This window comes from Dasypus novemcinctus, chromosome 11, assembly GCF_030445035.2.
Source record: "Dasypus novemcinctus isolate mDasNov1 chromosome 11, mDasNov1.1.hap2, whole genome shotgun sequence".
Classification (NCBI taxonomy): Eukaryota; Metazoa; Chordata; class Mammalia; order Cingulata; family Dasypodidae; genus Dasypus; species Dasypus novemcinctus.
This window is the reverse complement of record NC_080683.1, coordinates 123,665,054-123,686,828: the sequence shown is the minus strand read 5'-3', so window position 1 is coordinate 123,686,828 and position 21,775 is coordinate 123,665,054. Positions and strand designations below refer to the sequence as shown.

The following is a 21,775-nucleotide window of genomic DNA, read 5'->3' as shown; positions in this document are numbered from 1 at the left end:
CCCTAACTGCTTTGCCAAAATATAGCCTAACAACCAGAATCTCCAATCCAATTCAAGAATATTTTCTATTGCATGTAGAAGTGCTAGAATAGCACTTTAAAATACCATGATCATTCAATATTGTCAACTCTATAATTTAAACTGATAACAGGAAAAGATGCCTGCTAGTATCATACTGAACGAAATGGTTTGGTAATAAAAGTATTAAAAACAACTAAACCTACTATTCTCCAATTCATTCACGACAGTGGCCAAAAATGAAAGTCTCAGTCAATTTTATAAATAAAGACGCGCCTCCAGGCAGGGAGGGAAGGGAGCACAAGGCAGTGCTGATGTTCTTTGACCAACACTGGCTCACAGGTGTGTACGGTATGCAGAAACCCAGTGCAGCAGTTTGATATTGTTTATGAATTCCAAAAATAGCCACTGGATTATGTTTGTAAACTGGTCTGTTCCTCTGGGCATGTTATATTGTACTGGATTCAGAGGCTTCACTTTTGCTTAAATTATGATTAAGGCTTTGATCGGGCCACTTCAGTAGAAGTTGCATCTCCGCCCCCTTGGTGGGCAGGGACTCACGGCAGAGGAGTTAAGAGTTTAATGCTGGAGCCCCGGGAAGTAAATGCACAGAGAACCAGATGTGAGGAAGGAGAGAAGGCTCCATTAGACACGGCAGAGGCCCTGGGAAGAGAGAGAAGTTTTCACCTGAGAGTTTACAGCTGGCTCTGTGGAGAGAGCAGAGCGGCTGAACCTGGAGAGGAACAAGCCCCAGGAGAGAGATGAGACCTACCCCAGCCTACAGCTGGGGCCACGGAGCCCTAAGGGGAAGAGGGAGCCTGAGCCCTCGCAGACGTCGGCAGCCATCCTGCTCAACACGTGGCAACAGACTTTGGTGAGGGAAGAAACTTAGGTTTTATGGCCTGGAACTGTAAGCTTCTACCCCAAACAGGTATCATCCTTTGTAAAAGCCAACAGACTTCTGGTATTTTGCATCAGCCCCTTTTGGCTCCAGTCTATTCTACCTCAACTTTCATTTTTTCAAAAAGACCTTCCTGGTCAAATTCCTCATAGAGCTTTAAGTATATTGTGGTGGCATGAGATTATTTTATGAATACAAAAAGGAGAAAGATTATGTTTTTAAATTAATCTACTCCTGTGGGTATGGTACCCCCTGACTGCGTTAGATCCAGCTGAGGGGCCTCTGACTAGGCGAGCTGGTAAGCTCCCTTGTGGGTCTTCGATTGGACCATGTAGGGGGACGTGACCCGGGTTGAGTCTCCGTCCTCTTGCTGGGTCTGATAAAACAGAAACGCAGACACAGGAAAAGGGTCCTGCCAGGTGAGAGAGGACCAGGGACCGCCGAAGCACGAAGGCCCAGCGGCTGCGCCCGCAGAGCGACTCGAGGAAGCGGTGAGCCCGGCAGGAAGGCCGAGACCTGGCAGCATCTCCGCCACGTGCCCGGATACCAGGGACACCAGGAGCTGACCATGGTGAGAAGGCGCCTCCCGCGGCGCCTCCCTCTGGACTCTCCATGGCCTTGGAACTGTCAGCTTTTACCCCAAATAACTCTCCTTTATTAAACCCAACCCACCTCTGGCTCTTCGCATTGGCAGCCCTTGGGCAAATTAAAACAGACATGTTCTAAGAACTTGGAGGAAATAACGTCAGGGTGTTAAAAAAAATATATAGATAACCATGGGGAAAACAGTGTGCCTCTGGCGGCAGGCCCCGTGGCAGCGTCCCGAGCCTCACCTGGGTGTCGGCGAGCTGCTTGGCGAGCGGGTCCCTCCGGGCTTGCTGGAGCACGTAGAGCCGCGCCTCGAACCTCCTCAGCAGCTCCTCGGTCTCCTCCTTGTGCTCGCCCCAGCGCAGGCTGTCCAGAACCAGGTCCTCCAGCTGCTGCTGCCTCAGCGCAACGCCGTGCTCGGTGCTGTCCCACTGGCTCCTGACCTTTTCCACTGCGAGACAGTCATGAGAAGCAACGAGAGGAACCGTCACGAACGGGAAGAGACCCCTTACCCCAAACGCATCCTAAATGAGCCCACGATTGGAAAAGAGAAAGGAGGACGGTTGAGGCACACGTTTTAAAGGACGTTGACTACATCTGCCATGCTCCACAAATGACATATTCCTGAAAGCTTTCTTGAGAAAAAAATACTGGGTTCAACTCTATTTCAAATGCACCAAAATTTCTCAGAATAAAAACTTCTGCCATTGTGAACCGATAGAGCAAAAACAATTCTAAAGAAAATGAATCTTAATTTTGTGTTTATAAAACCTGATCTGATGAAGGTGGAGTTTAAGAGTGCCTTAGGATAGGACTTCCAGACACGGGCAGTCACAGCGCACGCCCACGTCCATGGCGGCGGTACACCCATTGCTAAAGGAAACCACCTAAGCGCCGGTCCACGATGGACGGATAAAGAAGGTGTGGTGCAGTCAACGATGGAGCATTAGTCCACTGTAAGAAGAAATTAATTAGGGAAACAAATGAAGGAACCATTAGGACATTATGTTGAGTGAAATAAGCCAGACCCAAAAAGACAAATACTGATGGTCCTACTGATATGAAAAATACAGTGAGTAGACCGATGAGTTGGACGAAGAAGTGTAGGATGGAGGGGGATGGAATGAGGAGGAGAAGGTGGAGGCGTGTGGAATGTTTAATAAGGTCAAGTGTAAACATGTGGTGATGGCTGGGCTTGATGGTAACACATTATAGCGAATGCAACAAACGCTGCTGTTTTATGCATGTGAGCATGGCTGAAATGAGTAGTCTAGGCAGATTAATGTTAGTTGGAGGATAATATAGGGAATGTATAACAATGATTCTGGAAGTGGATGAGGATTGTGGTCAATAATATAAATATACAAATGTTCTACGGGGTGTGAAGAACGTGGTGATACAAGGGAAAACAAGAACTAATGTAATTTATGGATAATATTGTAATGTTTATTCAGCAAAAGCAAAGTTGGAACTATATTAACTCTAAAGGTTAAAAAAAGAATGTGGTGTTTGGTTTTGAGAAATATGAATATGATTAAGCATTTTTCTCTCCATTTTTTTCATTAATAAGGAGACCTTGACTATGTCATTTAATTAATCTGTGTTCGTCTGTGTACCTTCCTGAACACTGGAGAACAACTGAGTTAGCAGTTGGAATTAGATAAAAGGGCCTGAAAAAGAACCTCTTAGGAGTAATGTCTCTGTTGAACTGTCTTTTTCTGTTCTTTTGTTTTTGTGATTTTGAAGTAAAGTTGATAATTTTTAAGAAGTATTTTTACATGTTCCAGTTCAAGAGAAACACTCAAAGCCACGTAGAGCCAAGGTGCATGTATGCAGCGGCTCTTCCTCAGGAAACTCTCGTGTTGCTCCCGCAGGGAGCTGAATTACGCACCCACAGACACACTCTGAATCTACCCGAGCCCAGGGTAAAGGGGACCTCCTGGAGACGCTATTTTCAGTTACGGTGGCAGCCTAGAGAGGGCTCTTCACCGCAGGGCTGGAGGCCTTGCAAGGAGAAGGAAGTGGACGCCAGAGTCAGGAGACCCACGGAAGAAGCGGGAAGTGAGCAGAACAGGGAGAGCAGAGGCCGGGAGAGATGGAAGAGAGCGGAAGGGGAGAGAGCGGAGGGAGAGAGCAGAAGGGGAGAGGCGGGAGCGGAGGGAGAGAGCAGAAGGGGAGAGGCGGGAGAGGTGCCGCGTGGCGGACAGGGGTGCACGCCAAGCCCTCGCCCTGCAGCCGCGCAGGCACCCCGGCCACGGGGGTCCCATGGGGGACGTCCAGCCCTACAAGCAGGCGCTGCAGGCCTGCTGCTAAGCAGACCAGGGGCCTCGGCGGCCCTGCACCCCAGGCAGCCCTGCGCCTCCTGCTCTCCTCCGCACGCTCTTCTCGCTCTTTCTCTCTCTCTGCCTCTCCTCGCCCGGCCCCTCCTCTCTTCTCTATTTTTAACATGGAAGTAAATCCAAGGAAGCAGCTTCTGGTGACCGCCTTCAGGGCGGCTCCGCCCTGCGCTGGAGCATGGCACCCCCCTGAATCCTGCAGGCACCCACTGGGAAGAGGTGCAGCCACGCGAGCCCCAGGGGAGGCTCTGGACGGCCAAGGGGGCAGTGCTGCCAGGCAGCGTCCTGGACGGCAGCCCGGGGGACACTGGGGAAGTCCTTGCAGTAAGACAGCGTCACGTCGACCCACGCAAGCAGCCAGTTCAAGACTGCTCAGAAAGCCGCAAGTCACACCTGCGTGCAAAAATTCTGACACACTGAACCCACCCATTGCAGCTGTGCAGTTTACCTTCTACATAAATTGCCTAAGGAAAGAAGATAAATCTCTTGTCATGATCTACTTGTCAGTTAAAAAAAACGAACAAAGTACTTAGGACCGTCTCCTTTCAGGCACTTAACAGAATCCTTTAATATTGAACAAACAACCCCAGAGACGTTAAGCCTCAGCAAATATCAACGGTTTTACATTTTTGAAAAACTAAGAAAATTACCCTAAGCATTGCAAGTGCTAGAAACAGGTGACCTTTCCGTGGAGAGACACTCAGCCGGGAAGGGTTCTGTGCATCACGAGTCGTAGCCTAGAAGACGCAGCCGCTCCGCAAAACGAGGAGAAAGCAACGAGAGAGCAGGCCTGGGAGGGAAGGCATTCCGGAGAAGGAAGCGCTTCTAATGTCTTAGAGAAGTGCCAGCAGAGAGAGGGGCTGTGACAGACAAAACTGGGTGGGAAGGCCTCAAAAGGGAGGCCGTGCAGCGAGGCACCGGTGCCACCGAGCCAGGAAAGCGGCCCGCACGCAAGGGCCTTTCGCAGTCAGGGAAACAGCTCGTTGGGCAAAAGGAAACGAGCGCGCCCAGGCCCTGGAAGTCCTGCTATCGCATCTCCTGAAACGACCTGCTGCACCAGGGGGGCTCTGCAACCAAAGCCGCACCCAGGAGCTCGGCTGACTTCCACCCCTCCAGACTGCATCTTCCCGCCGACCTCAGCCACACGCACTGGGGCACCGTGGGCGGCCCTGGGGACAGAAGGTGACGGTGACGGCGTAGGATCTGCAGAGGGACAGAGGGATCCCATAGCAGGAGAGTCACAAAGGATGTCACAGAAGAGCCACAGCAGGGACTCAAGATTCCAGGCCCCATTACCGGAAGGGGGGAGCGGCCTTAGACGAAGAGGAGACCCTCACGGAGAAAAGGCAGGAGGGAAACGGAACCCAAATCAGGCGAGCCTGCAATGGGCAGGCGGGCGGAGGGGACCCGAGAGCAGCTGCCGGAGCAGGTGGGCGGGCACGGGCCGGCCCCAGGGGCCCTTCTCGAGAGTCCACGGCGCAGCCCAGCATGCGCTTCTGGGCTGGAGGGCCACCCCCGGGCGGGGCCAGCGGGTGCCACTGCCCATGAGGTGCTTATTCTGTCCTGCTCTGTTTGTAACAAGGCCAGTGCCAGGCGCAAGGCCACCAAGCACCTGCGCGGCACACGTTTGTGCAGTGAGCCAGCAAACCTGGGGGAGGGGAGTTAAGGGGCGTGGTGTGACCTGGCTCAAACGTACAATGAAACTGGAAGAGAGGACTTGCATTCTCGGCCGTGCTAGCCTTTGTTCCTTGGGTTCCTTTAAAAGAAATCCTAATTTATAAGAATAAAATCCAGAGTATAAGCAATTATTTAAAGTAACCTCAAAAAAATACAATTTACAAAAACGATGGGGAAGCAGACTTGGCCCAGTGGTTAGGGCATCCGTCTACCACATGGGAGGTCCACGGTTCAAACCCCGGGCCTCCTTGACCCGTGTGTAGCTGGCCCATGGGCAGTGCTGATGCACACAAGGAGAGCCATGCCACGGAGGGGTATCCCCGCGTAGGGGAGCCCCACGTGCAAGGAGTGCACCCTGTAAGGAGAGCCGCCCAGCACGAAAGAAAGTGCAGCCTGCCCAGGAATGGCGCTGCACACATGGAGAGCTGACGCAACAAGATGATGCAACAAAAAGAGAAACACAGATTCCCGTGCCACTGACAACAACAGAAGCAGACAAAGAAGACGCAGCATAGACAGAGAGGACAGACAACTGGGGCAGAGGTAAGGGGAGATAAATAAATAAACAAATAAAATCTTTGAAAAAAAACAAAAAAACGATGGAGTGGGGAGTGGGGTATATGGGAACTTCTCATGTTTTTTGGTTTTTTTTGTCTTTTAATGTAACATTCTTTGTGATCTACTAGCTTTCATTAAGAAAGTGTAAAAAATAACTGTAATGAATTCACAAGGGAACTGTGACAATGTTCACAAACATAAGAAATGAAAATAAATAAGAAGAAGGTAGATTTCTTACTGAAAAATGAGCATCAGGTAACTGACGCTTATTTCTGAGGGAACAACCCTTCCCAGGAAGCGGGTGATGAGTGCAGCTCTCCCACCCTTACGTTTTCCTGTGATCGCCGTGCGCACGTCCGAGCTGGAAGCCTTGTTTTTCAGGTTCTGCGCCAGCGTGAAGACGTAATCCAGCTGCGGATGGCGCTGCTCCAGGTCAGCCTTCGTGATCTGCGAGGAGAGAGCCAGGTGGGCGGGGGCCACAGGCCCCGGACAAGGCGCGGACGTGCCGCCGCCGTCCTCCCACCAGGCCGGAGGCAGGGGTGCTGAGTTCGAATGTCGGCACCCCCGCCTCACCAGGGGCTCGGGGTAAGGAGCCTCGCCTCTCAGTGTTTGGGTGCTCACAAGAGGAAATAATATTTACAGCTCAACTGCATCGAGTCTGATAAAATACCTAAAGAAAACACTGTGGAACTAAGACCCGCTCTGGAAAACTCAGCGCTTGCTGAGGCCCCGTCCATCTGCTCTACAGCCGAGAGCCCAAACGACCGCCGCCTCTCGGACAGAGGGACGGAGGGACAGAGGGATGGAGGGACGAGGCTAGCTGGGGAGTGAGAACTAATCCCAGACAGGAAACACCGCAGGGTTCGGTGCTTTGTGGCTCCTGGAACACGAGAAAACACGAGAGAAAAGGTAACAGGGCCTTGAAGAGAGGGGTTTTAAGAGGAGAATGAGTAAAAAGGCAGTAAGACCGGAAACCGTCCACACCAGGTAGAGTGCCCCGCCCGCTCCCCGCCCGCCTCCTCTTCCCATGGACTCCCAGCCTCCTCACTCCGCACGTTTTGAACGTCACCCCCACGTGATCAACGCGACTTCGGGGCCGAGCCCCGGCGCATCCCACAGACACCGGCCACCCCCACGCAGGGCCCTGGACACGCGTCCCCGCGGCCTCCTCCCGCCCCTTCCTGCCCACAAGGGTGTCCACTCCCTGCACCCTCTCCCCGGCGCCCTCGGCGCTGTCACCGCCCCAGCTTCCTGCTTGAGGGAGGGGGCCGCGGGCAGCCGCGGGCCAGGGCCTCTGCGCCCCTGAGCCTGGCCCCACGATCCCTGCTCGCCACCAGCCTCCGCCCCCGGCGCCACCTCCTCACGCCCCCCACGCAGCCCGAGGCCTTCTCGCCGGGAGGGAAGGCCTCTCGCTGGGCCCGGCCACGTGCCTTCCTCCTCTGCCTCACCTGCCACCTGCCCGCTCGCCTGCGCTGCCTGCCTCCGTTCTGCTTATGTGCTACCTGGGCACGCGCAGCACCTGCCTCCCCAGCTGGCTAAGCGAGCAAGCCAGTGTCTGTGAAACACGAAAATGCCTGTCGCACCAGGGGCGCTGATACGACAGGGGCGGTCATCACCGTCGCTTTCCGGGAACCCCGATTTCCATCCAGTACATTCCTCGCAGCACCCCTCCTTGGCACACAGCCAGAACCCAGCACACACTAAACTCACACTAGGAGCTGCACAAACAGTGCTGCGCGATGGCAGGACAGAAGTGGAGGGGTGCCCGGGAGAGCCGCACACGGCCGGCAGCGCACAGGTGAGCAGGTTGTGAAGGGGCAGCGGGGGGCCTCGGGAGCGTGCCCACTCACAGGGGTTTAGAGGCACCAGCTCGCACGAACACTGCGCGCCGTCACACGCGGGTTAGGTGGACCACAAGCTCACACTTACACATGTCCTCACACTTGGATTAGAGGTGCCCCTGGCTCACACACTTGTGCCATCTCACTCGGGTTAGAAGTGCCGCCAGCTCACAAGCTCACACGTACACCACATACCACCACACTCAGGTTAAGAGGTGCCAGCAGCTCACACTTACACTACGTGTCCTCACACTCAGATTAGAGGTGCCCCTGGCTCACACACTATGTGCCATCACACTCGGCTTAGATATACCCCAGTCCACACTTCCAAACACGCCTGGCCCTGAGGTACCCGTTTTGGAATTTAGGGACCCGCATGTGCACAGCTCCAGTTGGATTTTAGAGTCCCCCATGTGCACAGCTCCAGCTGGATTTTAGGGCCCCCCATGTGCACAGCTCCACTGGATTTTAGAGTCCCCTACCAGGTGCACAGCTCCAGCTGGATTTTAGGGTTCCTGCATGCACAGCTCCAGCTGGATTTTGGGATCCCCTGGGTGCACCGCTCTAGGTGGATTTTGTGGTCCCCAGGTACACAGCTCCAGTTGGATTTTGGGGCCCCCAGGTGCAAAACTCCAGCTGGATTTTGGGGTTCCCCATGTGCACAGCTCCTGTTAGATTGTGGGGTCCCTGCATGTACAGCTCGCTGGATTTTAGGGTTCCCTGTGTGCACAGCTCCAGCTGGATTTTGGGGCCCCCCAGGTACACAACTCCAGTTGGATTTTGGGGCCCAGTGCACAGCTCCAGCTGAATTTTGAGGTCCCATGGGTGCACAGCTCCAGCTGGATTTTAGGGTTTCCTGTGTGCACAGCTCCAGCTGGATTTTGGGGCCCCCCCAGGTGCACAGCTCCAGTTGGATTTTGGGATCCCCGGGTACACAGCTCCAGCTGGATTTTGGGGTCCCCGGGTGCACAGCTCCAGCTGGATTTTGAGGTCCCCCAGGTGCACAGCTCCAGCTGGATTTTGGGGTCCCCGGGGGCACCGCGCTAGGTGGAGAGCCCGCCCTCAGGAGTGCTGCACTCCCGCGTAGCTCAGCTAGCTGGTGACAGGTAGAGACAGGCTGGGACTGCAGAGGACCCCACAGAACCTCTGCCTCGCGGGGTCCCCGGGGCTCGTGCTCTCCACCTACTTTCATGCGGGCCACGGTGCGGATGACCTCCTCCACGTCGCCCACCGTGACGATGTTGGACCTGAGCATCTGGTCGACCAGGCCCAGCCAGTCGGCCAGCTCCGTGATGGTCTCGGCCAGGTCGGCGGGAAGCGCGATCTCCGCAGGCTGCGCGGGCTCCCCGGGCAGCTCCGGCGCAGCGGACACGAGCGCCACCTTCTGGACAGCAGGGGGAGCTGGAGAGCAGAAGGCGGCAGGTGAGCTGATGGCACACCCGCAGGCAGGTGCGCCCGTCACACCACTCCTGGCTGCCAGGTAAGCCCAGGGGCCTTTACTTTCTCACCCCAGGGTGGTACTGCCTTAACATCTACATTTCTTCAGCAGTTATAAAGCAGCGAGACCTCAGAAGTAACTACACTAATACCAGGAGAAAATGAAATGAAAAACACACCACTATGGGAAAACGAGAATGTTACTTTGTTATTTTAAGTTGGTTTGTCTTAATTTTAAAGCCTAATTATTCAAAATTTTGTATCCCTTTTACTTTTAACTTTATAACATGAGCCTTCTTCATTCTTAGTGGACATCATCATGAATATGTACATATTATTCCACATCCATATTCACTAGCTATTATTTAACCCTTTTTTCCTACAACTGGATATTTATATTGCACCTGGAATTTTCCTTAAAATTAAAAAAAAAAAATTTTCAAGGAACATCATTTGTAAATAGTATTTTGCACATTTCTGATCACCACCTTCGTATACATTTCTCAAAGTAAAATGGCACGGACAGAAAATATGAAAATATGAATGTTTTTAATACTCACTGCCTAATAAACTGCTTTCCCTAAAAGCTATACCAATTTGGATTGAACATCCTGTCTCCAAACCAATTACCAACCTTGATGATTTAAAAGATCTTCACTGTTTCCATTTACATGTTTTTATTCCTAGTGAGGGTAAATGTTTTTCATATTTGTTAATTATACGGTACCTTTTTCACCTATGTTCTTTATCTCTTCCTTATCAGTTTGGATGAACTCTTTATATCAAAAAGACAAACCCCGACCATCTTGCAGAGCACAGTGTTTTTCTACTTGGGGATTTTTTTAATGTGCTTTTAGTTTTGTTTTTAACATATAAATGTTGCCAAACTGGGGAAGACAGAGCCCATAAATCTGTTTTGCCAGGACTTTTAAAGTTAGAATCTTGTGTTCTCCAGGATTTGATAAATATTTTCTTTTGTCCTAGGTATTGTCGGTCTTTTAATTAGGAGAGGCAGTATGTTGTTTTTCTTCGGTTTGGATTCACAAGGTGGTTGAATTAATTAGATCCATCTGGAATCTACTTTGACAGACAGTATTAGAGGAGGCTTTTAAGTAATTTTCTGAAAAATACAGCCACGCTACAAAATAAGTTCAGTTCTAATCAATATCCCCAAATGCTGCAGGTGCCTAACTTGGCAGAATCATTGAAATTCATTGAAATATTGAAATAGTTCACTGTTCAATAAACGGTGCTGGGAAAGTGGTGTGCCAGGGCTGGAATGGGGAGGGGAAGGACTCGTGCGGGCTCCTACACCTAACACACTGATTCTTGGTGGCAAAATTGTTTGCTGAAAATACAGAAGAACACCTCTAGGACTTCAGAGTACTACAGAAGCTCTGAAATAAAACATGGAAAACGGAAATCATTAACAAACCATTAATATCGAAGAACTCTGTAAAGGACGCCATAAATAAAGACCCAGAAACCCACAGATTGAGGGAAAAGTCTTCGCAGTGCCAAAGTCTGGAGTGCACAGATGGAGTTCAAAGTGACGGGCGGGCTGCTGAGGCTGGAGAAGGCAATTCCACTCCGCAGGGCATCAGGGCACACCGGTGAAATGAACGAGCAAGGGCTCCACGCGCCGAAACGCACCAAGGGGAACGATGCCACGGGGAGGAGCGAGGGGTGAGCAAAAGGCCGAGAGGATGGGAGCTGGAGCGTGGCAGAGGAGCCCGTCTCAGGCAGCGCTCTCCTGCTCCTCAGCACACGGCAGGTGTCGGCGGGCTGCTGGGTTCTGCGGTGTGACATGCGGGAGATCCTGTCTGACAACGCACATCTTATTTTTAAAAAGGAGATGGCAATTCATTTTTGACAAGGGAAAGAATAGTCTCGTTAACAAATGGTGTTAGGAAAACCAGATATCTACACACAGAAGAACGAAGTAAGACCACTTCTGTATGCCATAAACACTCAACTCAAAACGGATCAAGGACCTAAACCTGAGAGCTAAACCGTTTTTTAAACTCTTTGAAGATGAGGGGGAGTCTTCCTGACCTGGGGTTTAGCAAATGATTCTTAGAAGTGAGCCCAAAAGCTCAAGCAACAAAAGGAGCTATAAACAAATTTGATTTCATCAAAATTAAAAACATCTGTGCACTGAAGGAAATTATCAAGAAAGTGAAAAAGACAACCTACACAATGATAAAAAAAAAGTTTCAAACCATATACTAAAGGTTTACTATCCAGAATATATAACAAACTCCTACCACTCAACAACAAAAAAAGACAATTAAAATATGGGCAAAGGACTTAAGTAGACAATTCTCCAAAAAAGATAAAACAAGTGACAAACACATGAAAAGATGCTCAACATCATTAGTCAAAGGGAAATTAAATTAAACCACAATGAGATGCCACTTCACACCTATATGGATGGCTATTATTTAATAAACAGAAAATAACAAGTGTTGGAAAGGATGCACAGAGATTGGCACTTCAGCACATTGTTGATGGAAATAGAAAATGATGCGGCCACTGTGGAAAGCAATACGGCAGTTCTTCAAAAAGTTAAATATGGAATTACCATATGTCCTGGCAATCCCACTTCTAGAAATATGCCCAAAGAGAGTGAAAACAGGATTTCACATACTTTACACCAACATTATGGCAGCCTTATTCACAACAGCCAAAGGCTGAAAACCCATGTCCACCAACAAACAAATAGATAAGCAAAACGAGGTACATACACACAATGGAACATTATCTGGCCATGCTTCAACATGAAAATATTATGCAGTGAAATAAGCAAAGACAAAAATTGTATACTATCACTTGTAAGAGATGACCAGAAATAGCAAATTCGCAGAGACAGAAAGCAGACTGGAGCTTACCAAGGGAAGGAGGGGGTGGGAGAAGGGGTGGGGGTCACAGTAAGTAAATAAAACAGTACGTTTTCCCAGCAGTTAAGAAGTGAGCCAAGGCACGGCTGGGGTGTCGGGCTGGAGACGGGCAAGGAGCTACCTCACTCTGGGGTGGGAAGGGGCGCACTCGGGAGAACGCGCAGGGCAGCCCAATGGAGACGGCAGGTCTTGGCTCTGGGAGGAGGAGCGCCGGCCAGGAGCCAGCCCAGGGCACGAGGTCGGGCTCCATCTCGCGAAGGGGCTCGGCCGTGACCCTCCTGAAGGTGGTCAGGGCGTGTGAAGGGCAGAGGTCGCCCCAGGCCTTTGAGGACCACATCAGGTCTGGTTTCCCCATCGCGGGAGCACAGTGACACAGCGACTTAGCGATCACATCCCACAAGCCCCCTGTGCTCAGGCAGCCCGCCCCTGCCCTCCAGCGGGGCCCGTGGGTGCCCAGGGAAAGCCCGAGCAGGTGGCCGGTGGCGAGGAGTCCTGGACACCCAGCCCACCTTGGGCGGCCGGGCACAGCATGTGTCTGACAGCATCGTTCTTTTCCAATAACCAAAAGCAGAATCATCAGTTGCAAGTGAGGTTTCTAATATTTTCCTAATTTGTGTCTGATACTCGTCCTTGTAAGAATCTTGCTGTGTTAAGAACAAGTGGGGAGGACTAAGCTCGGGCTCACCGGCGATCCTCTGAGGGGCAGCACAGACTTCCTGGGCGTGGCTCCTCGGCGGGCTCGGCGCGTCTCTGCTCACCTGTGACGAGAGAACACGGGGAGAACATTTCGTGACCCACACTCACCTGTCCACCATCAGCCCCGCCCCTTCTGCCCCACCGTCTGCACTCCTTCCCCTCTGCCTCACCCTCACGCTCCCACAAACCTTGCTTCCGTTACCCCCATACCCACATTACTTTGAAGAGTCAACCAGTTCTACCTGAGCTGACCCCTACCTGCAGCATGCCACGCCACCCAGCCCTCTCCCCACTCCCCTACCAACAATACCACACAATTGACCCATACCACGTGATCCGACCCACCAATACCACGTGATCCGACCCACCAATACCATATTATCTGGCCCCTAATACCACTCAATCTGACCCACTAATACCACACGATCTGACCTGCTAATACCACATGATCCTATTCTGCTAATACTACGCAATCCGACCCACTAGTGCCACGTGATGCAACCCACTAATACCAAATGATGCAACCTACTAATGCCACACAAACTAATATCACATGATCTGACCCACTAATACATGATCAGACCCCCTAGTACCACACATTTCAAACCACAAATACACATGATCTGACACACTAATACCATGTGATCCAACCTTCTAATACCACACAATCCAAACTGCTAATACCACGGAGTCCAACCAGGTAATACCAGGCAATCTGACCCGCTCATACGTGGTCTGACCCGCTAATACCATGCGATCTGGCCCACTAATACCACGTGATCTGGCCCACTAATACCACGTGATCTGACCCACTAATACCACATGATCTGACCCACTAATACCACGCGATCCGGCCCACTAATACCACATGATCCGACCCACTAATACCACGCAACCCAACCCGCTAATACCACGCAATCTGAGTTGTGTCCCTCTACCTGCTCTTACAACGGTCCTTCATAAACTGCTTTCCCTCTGCCCATCCCCCAAGTGCCGACACCCTACAGGGCAGGTGTTTTGGTCTCACCTTTGACCCTAGGCCCTCCCCCTGGTCATGATTTCCAATGGTTTCATCTAAAGGAGTTTTGGGGAGGCTGGTAAGTCCCTAAATCACCTCCAGCCCAGCTCCCTGTCTACCGCACACCCCGACCATGTGCCCTGATCTCCGTCTTCCCTGACACCCCTCTTTCCTAAAGACTCCAACTCATCGTCATATCCATTCTCAGGACCAACCCCGTCTCCAGAGTGCAGGAGAGTGCGCCTTCGCCAGCGCAAGCTCCCTTGCCTAAAACCCACCAGCGCTGCCCACCGCCTTCACGGCAGAGCCTGAGATCCTCGTGAGGCACAGGGAGGCCTTGGGGCCTGGCCTCGGGCAGCACCACTTGACCTCACACTCCATCTTGGCCACATGCAGGACCCAGCGGCACCTGTCATCTCTGCCCCCAAGGCTCTGCCGCTCACCCCCTCCTCTCCCTGCAGCCCCCTTCCCTCCACCCCCTAAATCACGAACTCGTTTGGATGCCTCAAAACCTTCCAGGGTAAACCCCTGAAAGCAGGCTGGCACTCTGCTCGGACGGCCCATGGAACACTGCTGTGTCTGCTTGTGTCTTGTCCACGGGAAGCCCTCTGTTAAAAGACCGCCACTCTCTGTGCTGCACTCCTTGCTCTACAAATGGTGCGTGGCATCATGGTGGAGTTCTAGAACAATCCACTGAGCGAGCAGATGAAGGCGTGCATGAATGAAAGAGCCCAGCTGAGTGCTGGCTGCGATCCAGATGTTCATGATGCACCTGAGTACACGAGAACCTGCACGCTTTGTCACCCCAGGGCTCCCCAGCCGACCCCGTGGCCCCTTCCCCACAGTACCACTGACAACCCTGATTCTCTCTCACTTAGATGCACAGTGGAGCCTGGCTTGTTTGGGCCAGAGGTGAGCGTGTCTGGAAAAGAGCATGAGGATGAAGGAGAGCAGAAGAAGCAGAGAGATGACCGGAAGCCAGCATGCAGTGCCGGGGCCTCCTGCTCAGGATTAGGGTGTCCTCTGAGTGAGAAGGAAACCACTGGGGGGCTTTGGCCAGGGGGCTGCTTGGTCTGAATTATAGTCTAATGAAACCGCTCTGCTGCCGTGCTGAGAGGAGAGGAGGGGGCAGTGAGAGCCCCTGCAGGAAGCAAGACGGGAGGGGGCACTCGACACAGGCTGGGGGAAGGAATCAAGAAAAGCTCAAAACTGTCCAGGGACCACCACGCAACCCCACCCCCCCACGCCTGCTTTCTCGTAAGCCTAGCCAGCCAGCCAGCCATCAGCCCACCCATCAGGAGTGCCGATTTTGAAGGAGGAGCTGAGGATGAGGATTCCAGTTTCATTTTTTCATTGAGATAAAAATTCACATGCCATAAAACTGGCTCTAAGGTTTTTGAACTAAGCAGTCTTAGGAGGTAACTGCCAACAGGTGGGCGGGAGAGGTGCATCAAGTCACCTGGAGAGGGGGAACGGGGAGTCAGATGTGCATGAGGCTGAGATGTGGGGAGACCTCAGGTAGAGCCGAGCAGGGAGGGCGCGGCCAGAGGCACAGCTGTGAGTCGGCCACCACGGTGGCCAGGCGAGGCAGAGGCTCTCAGAGGGGCGAGACTGCAACGTGCCTACCTCCTTAGAGGATGAGACTCCCGTTTTAAGAAGACAGAGAGGAGAGAAAATGACCACTGTGGGGCCCATCCAAATGACCACTAGAAATGACCACTGCGGGGCCCATCCAAATGACCACTAGAAATGACCACTGCGGGGCCCATCCAAATGACCACTAGAAATGACCACGGTGGGGCCCATCCAAATGACCACAAATGACCACTGTGGAGTGCCTCCAAGCCAGCATCAGAGGCACAGCCACGCAAATGTCCCGACCAGAGCTCATGCTGAGATTCAGCCTGTGCCCAGCCTAGAAAAGAGATCTATGGCTTCATCTGCTTTTAACTAAGCTGCCACCTCCAAAAAGGAATGGCATGAGGGAAAGGACCCGTCTCATTGGCAGGTTAGCCACGACCATGGCGGTCCTCCTCGAACCTCACAGACACTCCAAACAAAGATGGAGTGAATAAAAGCATCGAAAATAAACTTACCTACACAAAAAGTCACGAGTGACACCGGAGAGCTACCGTAAGGTCATTGTGGAAAGTAATTATTGGCATTTTATTGCCAAATTCCAATATGTATTCATTACTTAATGCAGTGCATAATGTGTAGATTCCCCAGGCCACAAGAGTAAAGAGTATTCTTTGAGGATGCATGTTTCTATGACAGACTAAGTATATCATCCTATACGGCGGGGAGAGCAGAGCTGGAGGCGCGGGGAGGGCCGCGCGGCGAGGCGGGAGGCCCCAGCCTGCCAGCGAGGGCGGCCCTGCGGGCACCGCAGTGTGGACGTCTGCACTCCAGGCTCGAAGCCCTTGTTTGTGGGACTGGGCTGCACAAGTCTGAGGAAAGAGTGCCCCCCGACAGGACAGCAGATAGCTGTGGGCACACCTTACTCCACGTCATGCTCACGGCACTCACGCTTTCTGAAATGGTCTCTCTTTCCTGGGAGCTCAGACTTCCATCTGAAAGCGTCTCCAGTTCCGTCCTGCTCCGCCATCTGAGCCTCTCAGCGTGCACGTCCGCCTCCTGGGTTACGTCCTACAGGGTTGGAGGAGAAGAAGGTGAGGCACGGCCACGCCCGGCAGAGACAGGTTCATACCAGGAGACTTCTTGGCAAGTGTGTGATGAGTGTGGGCTCCTCACTTCTTAGGTGGAAGATAAACTCAGGTTCATAAGCTCTAACTGATTGACAGAGAAGAACACACCTCCAGGAGGCGTGCAGGTGTGTGCAAGTGTGCGTATGTGCGTTCAGATTGTGCAGGCATGTGCAAACACGCGAGTGTGTGTGTAAGCAGATGTGTGCAAGTATGTGAAGGTGTGTATGCATGTTCAGGTTGTGCAGGTGTGTGCAAGAATGCAAGTGTGTGCACGAGCAGGTGTGTGCAAGAATGCAAGTGTGTGTGCAGGCATGTGTAGCCACGTACAGGCATGAGCAAGTTGTGCAGATGCATGCACGCACGTTCAGGTTGGACAGGTATGTGCAGGCATATGCAAGTGTGTATAGGCATATGCAGGTATGTGCAGGCATGTGCAGGTGTGCAGGCGTGTGCAGGCGGGCAGGCATGTGCAGGTGTGCAGGCATGTGCGTGTGCAGGTGTGCCCAACACACTTTCTCGCTCTGAACAGGGTCGCATTAAATGCTATTTCCACGCTGCTCTTGGATAATGAAATGGTGTCTGCGCTAGTGAATGGCAAAAAAGGGCCCTGGGCACAGCTCACATCTGACCCCACCTGCTCGTACGACCCGCCCCACTCTCCCACCCACCCTCTGTCACCCCAAAACAGTTTGCAAAAGGGACACTCCAAGAAAACCACTCAAGTTTTTAGAAAAAAAAAAAACAATAGTATTATATTTGTTAGATATGTGTCACATTATGAAAAGCAGCTAATAAACTCTTGCCAAAATTTAACAAAGACTTAGAAATATTTATGTATTTTAGAATATTAAATGTACTTTATTTTTCTCCAATTAGAATTTTTAATTTTAAATTTAATTATATAAATTTCCTTAAATATCTTAACAACATGTACTTCTAAGACTCATTCAAATTGCATTGGGCTATATAAAACAAAAAATAACCAAAATCTCTTATCAAATTAGGTAGGCTTTCAGACCCGCTTTGCATGGCGCACACTGTGTACACATGCACACATAGTGCACACTCATGCACACACATGTTTTTTAAATGTGAGTGTATTATGCATACTGCTGTACAAGTATTACAGCCCTTAACACAGAAATAAAAATACACATGGAAGAAAAAATGTATAGGTATTTGACTGTACGTAGATGGCAGCCCAGCTACCTTTTCGCGGTCTCTTTGCACATACGACGACACACAGTTCTTGCAGGTTGCACACTAACAGAGGAAACCTGATTACCACACCCAGGCCGCTAAGCTGCCGTGGTCACTGAGTCACTTAGTCTTTTCCAGGAACGATTTCATAAAAAATAAACAGGAATTATCTTCCAAATCTAAAATCAAAAAACTATGCTTCCCAGCATCATTATATTCTAAAATGACTACGTCTATATGAAAAAAAAAAACCCTCAGATGGACACAGACACCCCAGGCTTGCCATCAGCGGTGCCAAAATTCTAACTGCTGTTATAAAAACACTCCTCTCTCGAGCTCGCCAATCCCCCCTACGCACGGGGCCCCCTGCCCTTCCCCGCAGGCCTGGCCAGCGCGGGCGCCCACTCACCGTCCGCTCCTGCCGGTGCTGCCCCCGCCCGGGGCCCGGCCTCCGCAGCGCCCCCTCGGCCCCGGGCAGCCCGCAGGCCACTTCCTCCGGCCGCGATCTGGACTCCTGCACCTGCCTGCTCTCTCCCTTGAGCCTGAAAGGGCACGAGTGGAAAACAATGAGAAGGCTCAACCAATTAAACAGCACGCCGTGCGTCTTGCTCCGGATATCCTGACACAGTAGGCCCCAAAGAAAAAGTCTCCAATTATTACTTTAATAACAGCTTTTGAACGAGTGCTGGTGGTAAGGTGCCCACGTGGCAGTGCCAAAGATTATTTCATAATACAAGCAAAGAAGAGTTTTACCTTAAGTTCAAAAATAGTGTGACTAAAGAACGTTACTGTTTCTTTTCATGAAAAATCATAAAGATCTTTAATGCGAAGGACTTTTTAAGTTGGATATTACTGTAAAACATGACAGTAATTTTATAAAATGAGTATGTCCCTACTTAAATAAGAAAGAAAAGCACATAATTCTCAAGTGGGCCATGGAGAAAGAAATGCATCATTTTATAACACATCGTTCAGATTACGTGAAACTATTCCTCTCTTCATAGGAGAGAAAAGGCCAGAAAAAGGCAAGGCGCTAAGCACTGGCAAAAGTGTCCAGCTTTAGAAAAGACAGGGAAAATGAAAACTTCATTTGTTCACTAAAGTAAGTATTATATTTGAATACAGCACCAAAGTATAAAAAGAGATTCTAGAAAAAGCAAAAATTTTAAGGGAACGGAGCAGATGTGGCTCAAGCAGTTGAGTGCCTGCCTCCCACGTGGGAGGTCCCAGGTTCAGCCCCCGGGGACTCCAAGGAAAAAAAAACGAAAAAGTAAATAACAAGCATAACGAACAAACAAAAAAAACAACTCGAGGGAGACAATGTGGCTCAGTGGTGGGCTTCCCACTTAGGAGGCCCTGGGGGCAATCCCCAGCTCACTACCTCAAAAAAAAAAAAAGAATCAATAAAGTAATATAATGAGAACAAATAATCTGATGAACAGAAAAAGGAACTGCCTTGATTACACCTTTTGAAAGTTTAAGAATAACATATACAAGAATATAAACCATCTGTCAGAAGATGAAAACACGGTTATATTTCACATGACAAATTTTTATAAAAGGCTTGAAAGTATTAAGAGCAGGACAAATGGCAGGTGTTCCTATACCTGCTGCTAGTTATTACAGTTGCTTTTTTAACAACGACATGCAATTTTTAACAGATGATATTGTGGCACCTCTAATAATAATTCACATTTTTAGGAATACATCTTTTTCTTTTTAATCACAAAAAGTCCTAACATAATGATGCAATACACATAATAAAAAGCTCAATATATACTGAATAAGAAAGTCAATAATATTTGAAGAATATTTTAATGTTAAAAAAAACCTGATGAAAATCACTGCAAAGTTTTCATTTTTAAATGTATACCAGGAGAGACCACTGCTTCAAGATGCAAAAAAAAATTAAGCAATAGTACTAAATGTTATGACTACTAATTAGGTATTTTATCTCTTGTATGGCAGAGTATTTAACATAAATAACAATTTTGGAAACACACAAAATACTATAGACCATTTGCTTTCCAAAGAAATGTTGGAATGAATTTCCAGCATTTTGTAATCATGAATAATTTAGTACTTTGAAAATAAATCTATGAAAGAAATCAACGTTATCAGATAATTAAACTAAGACACGTTACACTCATAAAGGTGTCATCTGCAAATTACTTCAATATAATCTACATTTTAGAAGTTATCCAGAAGAGTAAAAATAAGTTATAAATTCATAATGAAACTCTAGATAACAATTGGTCATTAAGGAATAACACCATCGTTCCTAAGTTGTCACCAAATGTTTACCAAGCAGCACTGGACAGCAAGGAGAGCCTGAACTAGATGCTAATTCTCCGTGACCTGGTAAGAGACGGGCACCGGGCTCTTAAATTCCAAGTTGGCCCCAATTTAAGACATGCCTGAAGGGAAGCTTAACATGAATTTATGAAAACAAATACTGCTTTAGTCAAAGTACAGGCTATCAGGAGAAGAGCTGCGTTGTTCTTTCCTCATCTGAGAAAGTGAGTTAAACACGCACTGCTTCACCGTGTAACTTCTGAAAGCAGCTGTCCTTTTCTGACAGCTCCAGTCCTTAGAGGGGTAGCTCTGCGTGACTGTCACTGCCTGCCAGGAGGACAGCGCTCCAGAAGGCCCAGGAGGGGACCATTTTCAGCTGGGGGCCGCCCCTGCAAACTCACCAGCATGGCACGTTTGGCCCCGGGATTGCCCGGCCCCTGCCCCTCCCTGCCTCTGCCCTACACCTCCCTGCCCCTCCCTGCCTCTGCCCCGCCCTGCCCCTGCTCCTCCCTGCCCCTGCCCTGCCCCTGCCCTGCCCCACCCTGCCCCGCCTCTTCCCCGCCCTGCCTCTGCCCTGCCCCTGCTCTTCCATGCCCCCCTCCCTGCCCCTGCACTGCCCCTGCCCTGCCCCACCCTGCCCCGCCTCTTCCCCGCCCTGCCTCTGCCCTGCCCCTGCTCTTCCATGCCCCCCTCCCTGCCCCTGCCCTGCCCCTCCCTGCCCCTCCCTGCCCTGCCCCTGCCCTGCCCTGCCCCTCCCTGCCACTCCCTGCCCCTGCTCCTCACTGCCCCTCCCTGCCCCTGCCCCTGCACTGCCCCGCCTCTGCCCCTCCCTGCCCTGCTCCTGCCCCTCCCTGCCCCTCCCTTCCCCTCCCTGCCTCTGCCCCTCCCTGCCCTGCCCCTACCCCTGCCCCTCCCTGCCCCTCCCTGCCCTGCCCCTCCTCTCCAGCCACGCCTGGACAGCCTCTGGACAAGCCTCCCCCATTCACCAGTTCTCCCTCTTCCCCTGAAGGCCCTGCCTGGAAGGAATGTGTGGGAACTTCCTTCAGGGGCTCCAAACCCAGCCCAGGACCACTCCCCGAGGCGCGAGACTGTGCAGTAGGGAGTTCTGCAAATCACTCCCTCCACCAGGAAAGGGAAAAAGAGCCCGGGGTTCGCCAGGGGGTCAGACAGGACGGCCACGCGGAATCGGGGGGCGGGCGGCGAGAGGTGCGGCTCGGCCTGGGCATGGGGGCTGCACCGGGGACCCCTACCGCGCGGCCCTGGGGCACAGCTGCCGCCGGAGCTGGCCGGGCTGAGGAAGCCTCTGGGAGCCAGGGCTGAGCCCCTCCTGCTCCCACTGCCCCTGGCCTGCAGGGCGGGCCGTGGTCTCCCGCCCCTTCCGGCTGCGTGGACGCGTCCTGCCCAGCTGGCCCCGAGGCCACAGCCGAGCTCGGGGCTCCCGTGCCCTCCGGGCAGCCCAGGGCAACCGGCCGCGTCAGGCTTCGTCCTCCTCTCCTCTTCTCGGTGGCCCTCCCTGAGGGACGGGGACACGGCCTCGGCTTCTCTCGGAAGCAGCGTCCTCGGCCCCCACACGGGCACCTATGGGCACACGCAGAGCCGGCA

At 51.4% G+C, this 21,775-nt stretch overlaps 1 protein-coding gene across 7 annotated transcripts in view; it reads right to left on the bottom strand.

Moving 5' to 3' along the window:
- Positions 1–21,775, bottom strand: part of UTRN (utrophin) — a 437,542-nt gene that overhangs the window by 214,900 nt on the left and 200,867 nt on the right. For all 7 annotated transcript variants that reach the window (XM_071218696.1, XM_058307593.2, XM_058307595.2 and 4 more), the window contains 6 exons: positions 18,288–18,420; positions 16,500–16,619; positions 12,942–13,014; positions 9,106–9,320; positions 6,408–6,525; positions 1,753–1,958 (listed from right to left, as the gene is read on the bottom strand). In XM_071218696.1, coding sequence (XP_071074797.1) covers positions 1,753–1,958; positions 6,408–6,525; positions 9,106–9,320; positions 12,942–13,014; positions 16,500–16,619; positions 18,288–18,420 — 865 coding nt within the window. The remainder of the gene's footprint in view (positions 1–1,752; positions 1,959–6,407; positions 6,526–9,105; positions 9,321–12,941; positions 13,015–16,499; positions 16,620–18,287; positions 18,421–21,775) is intronic.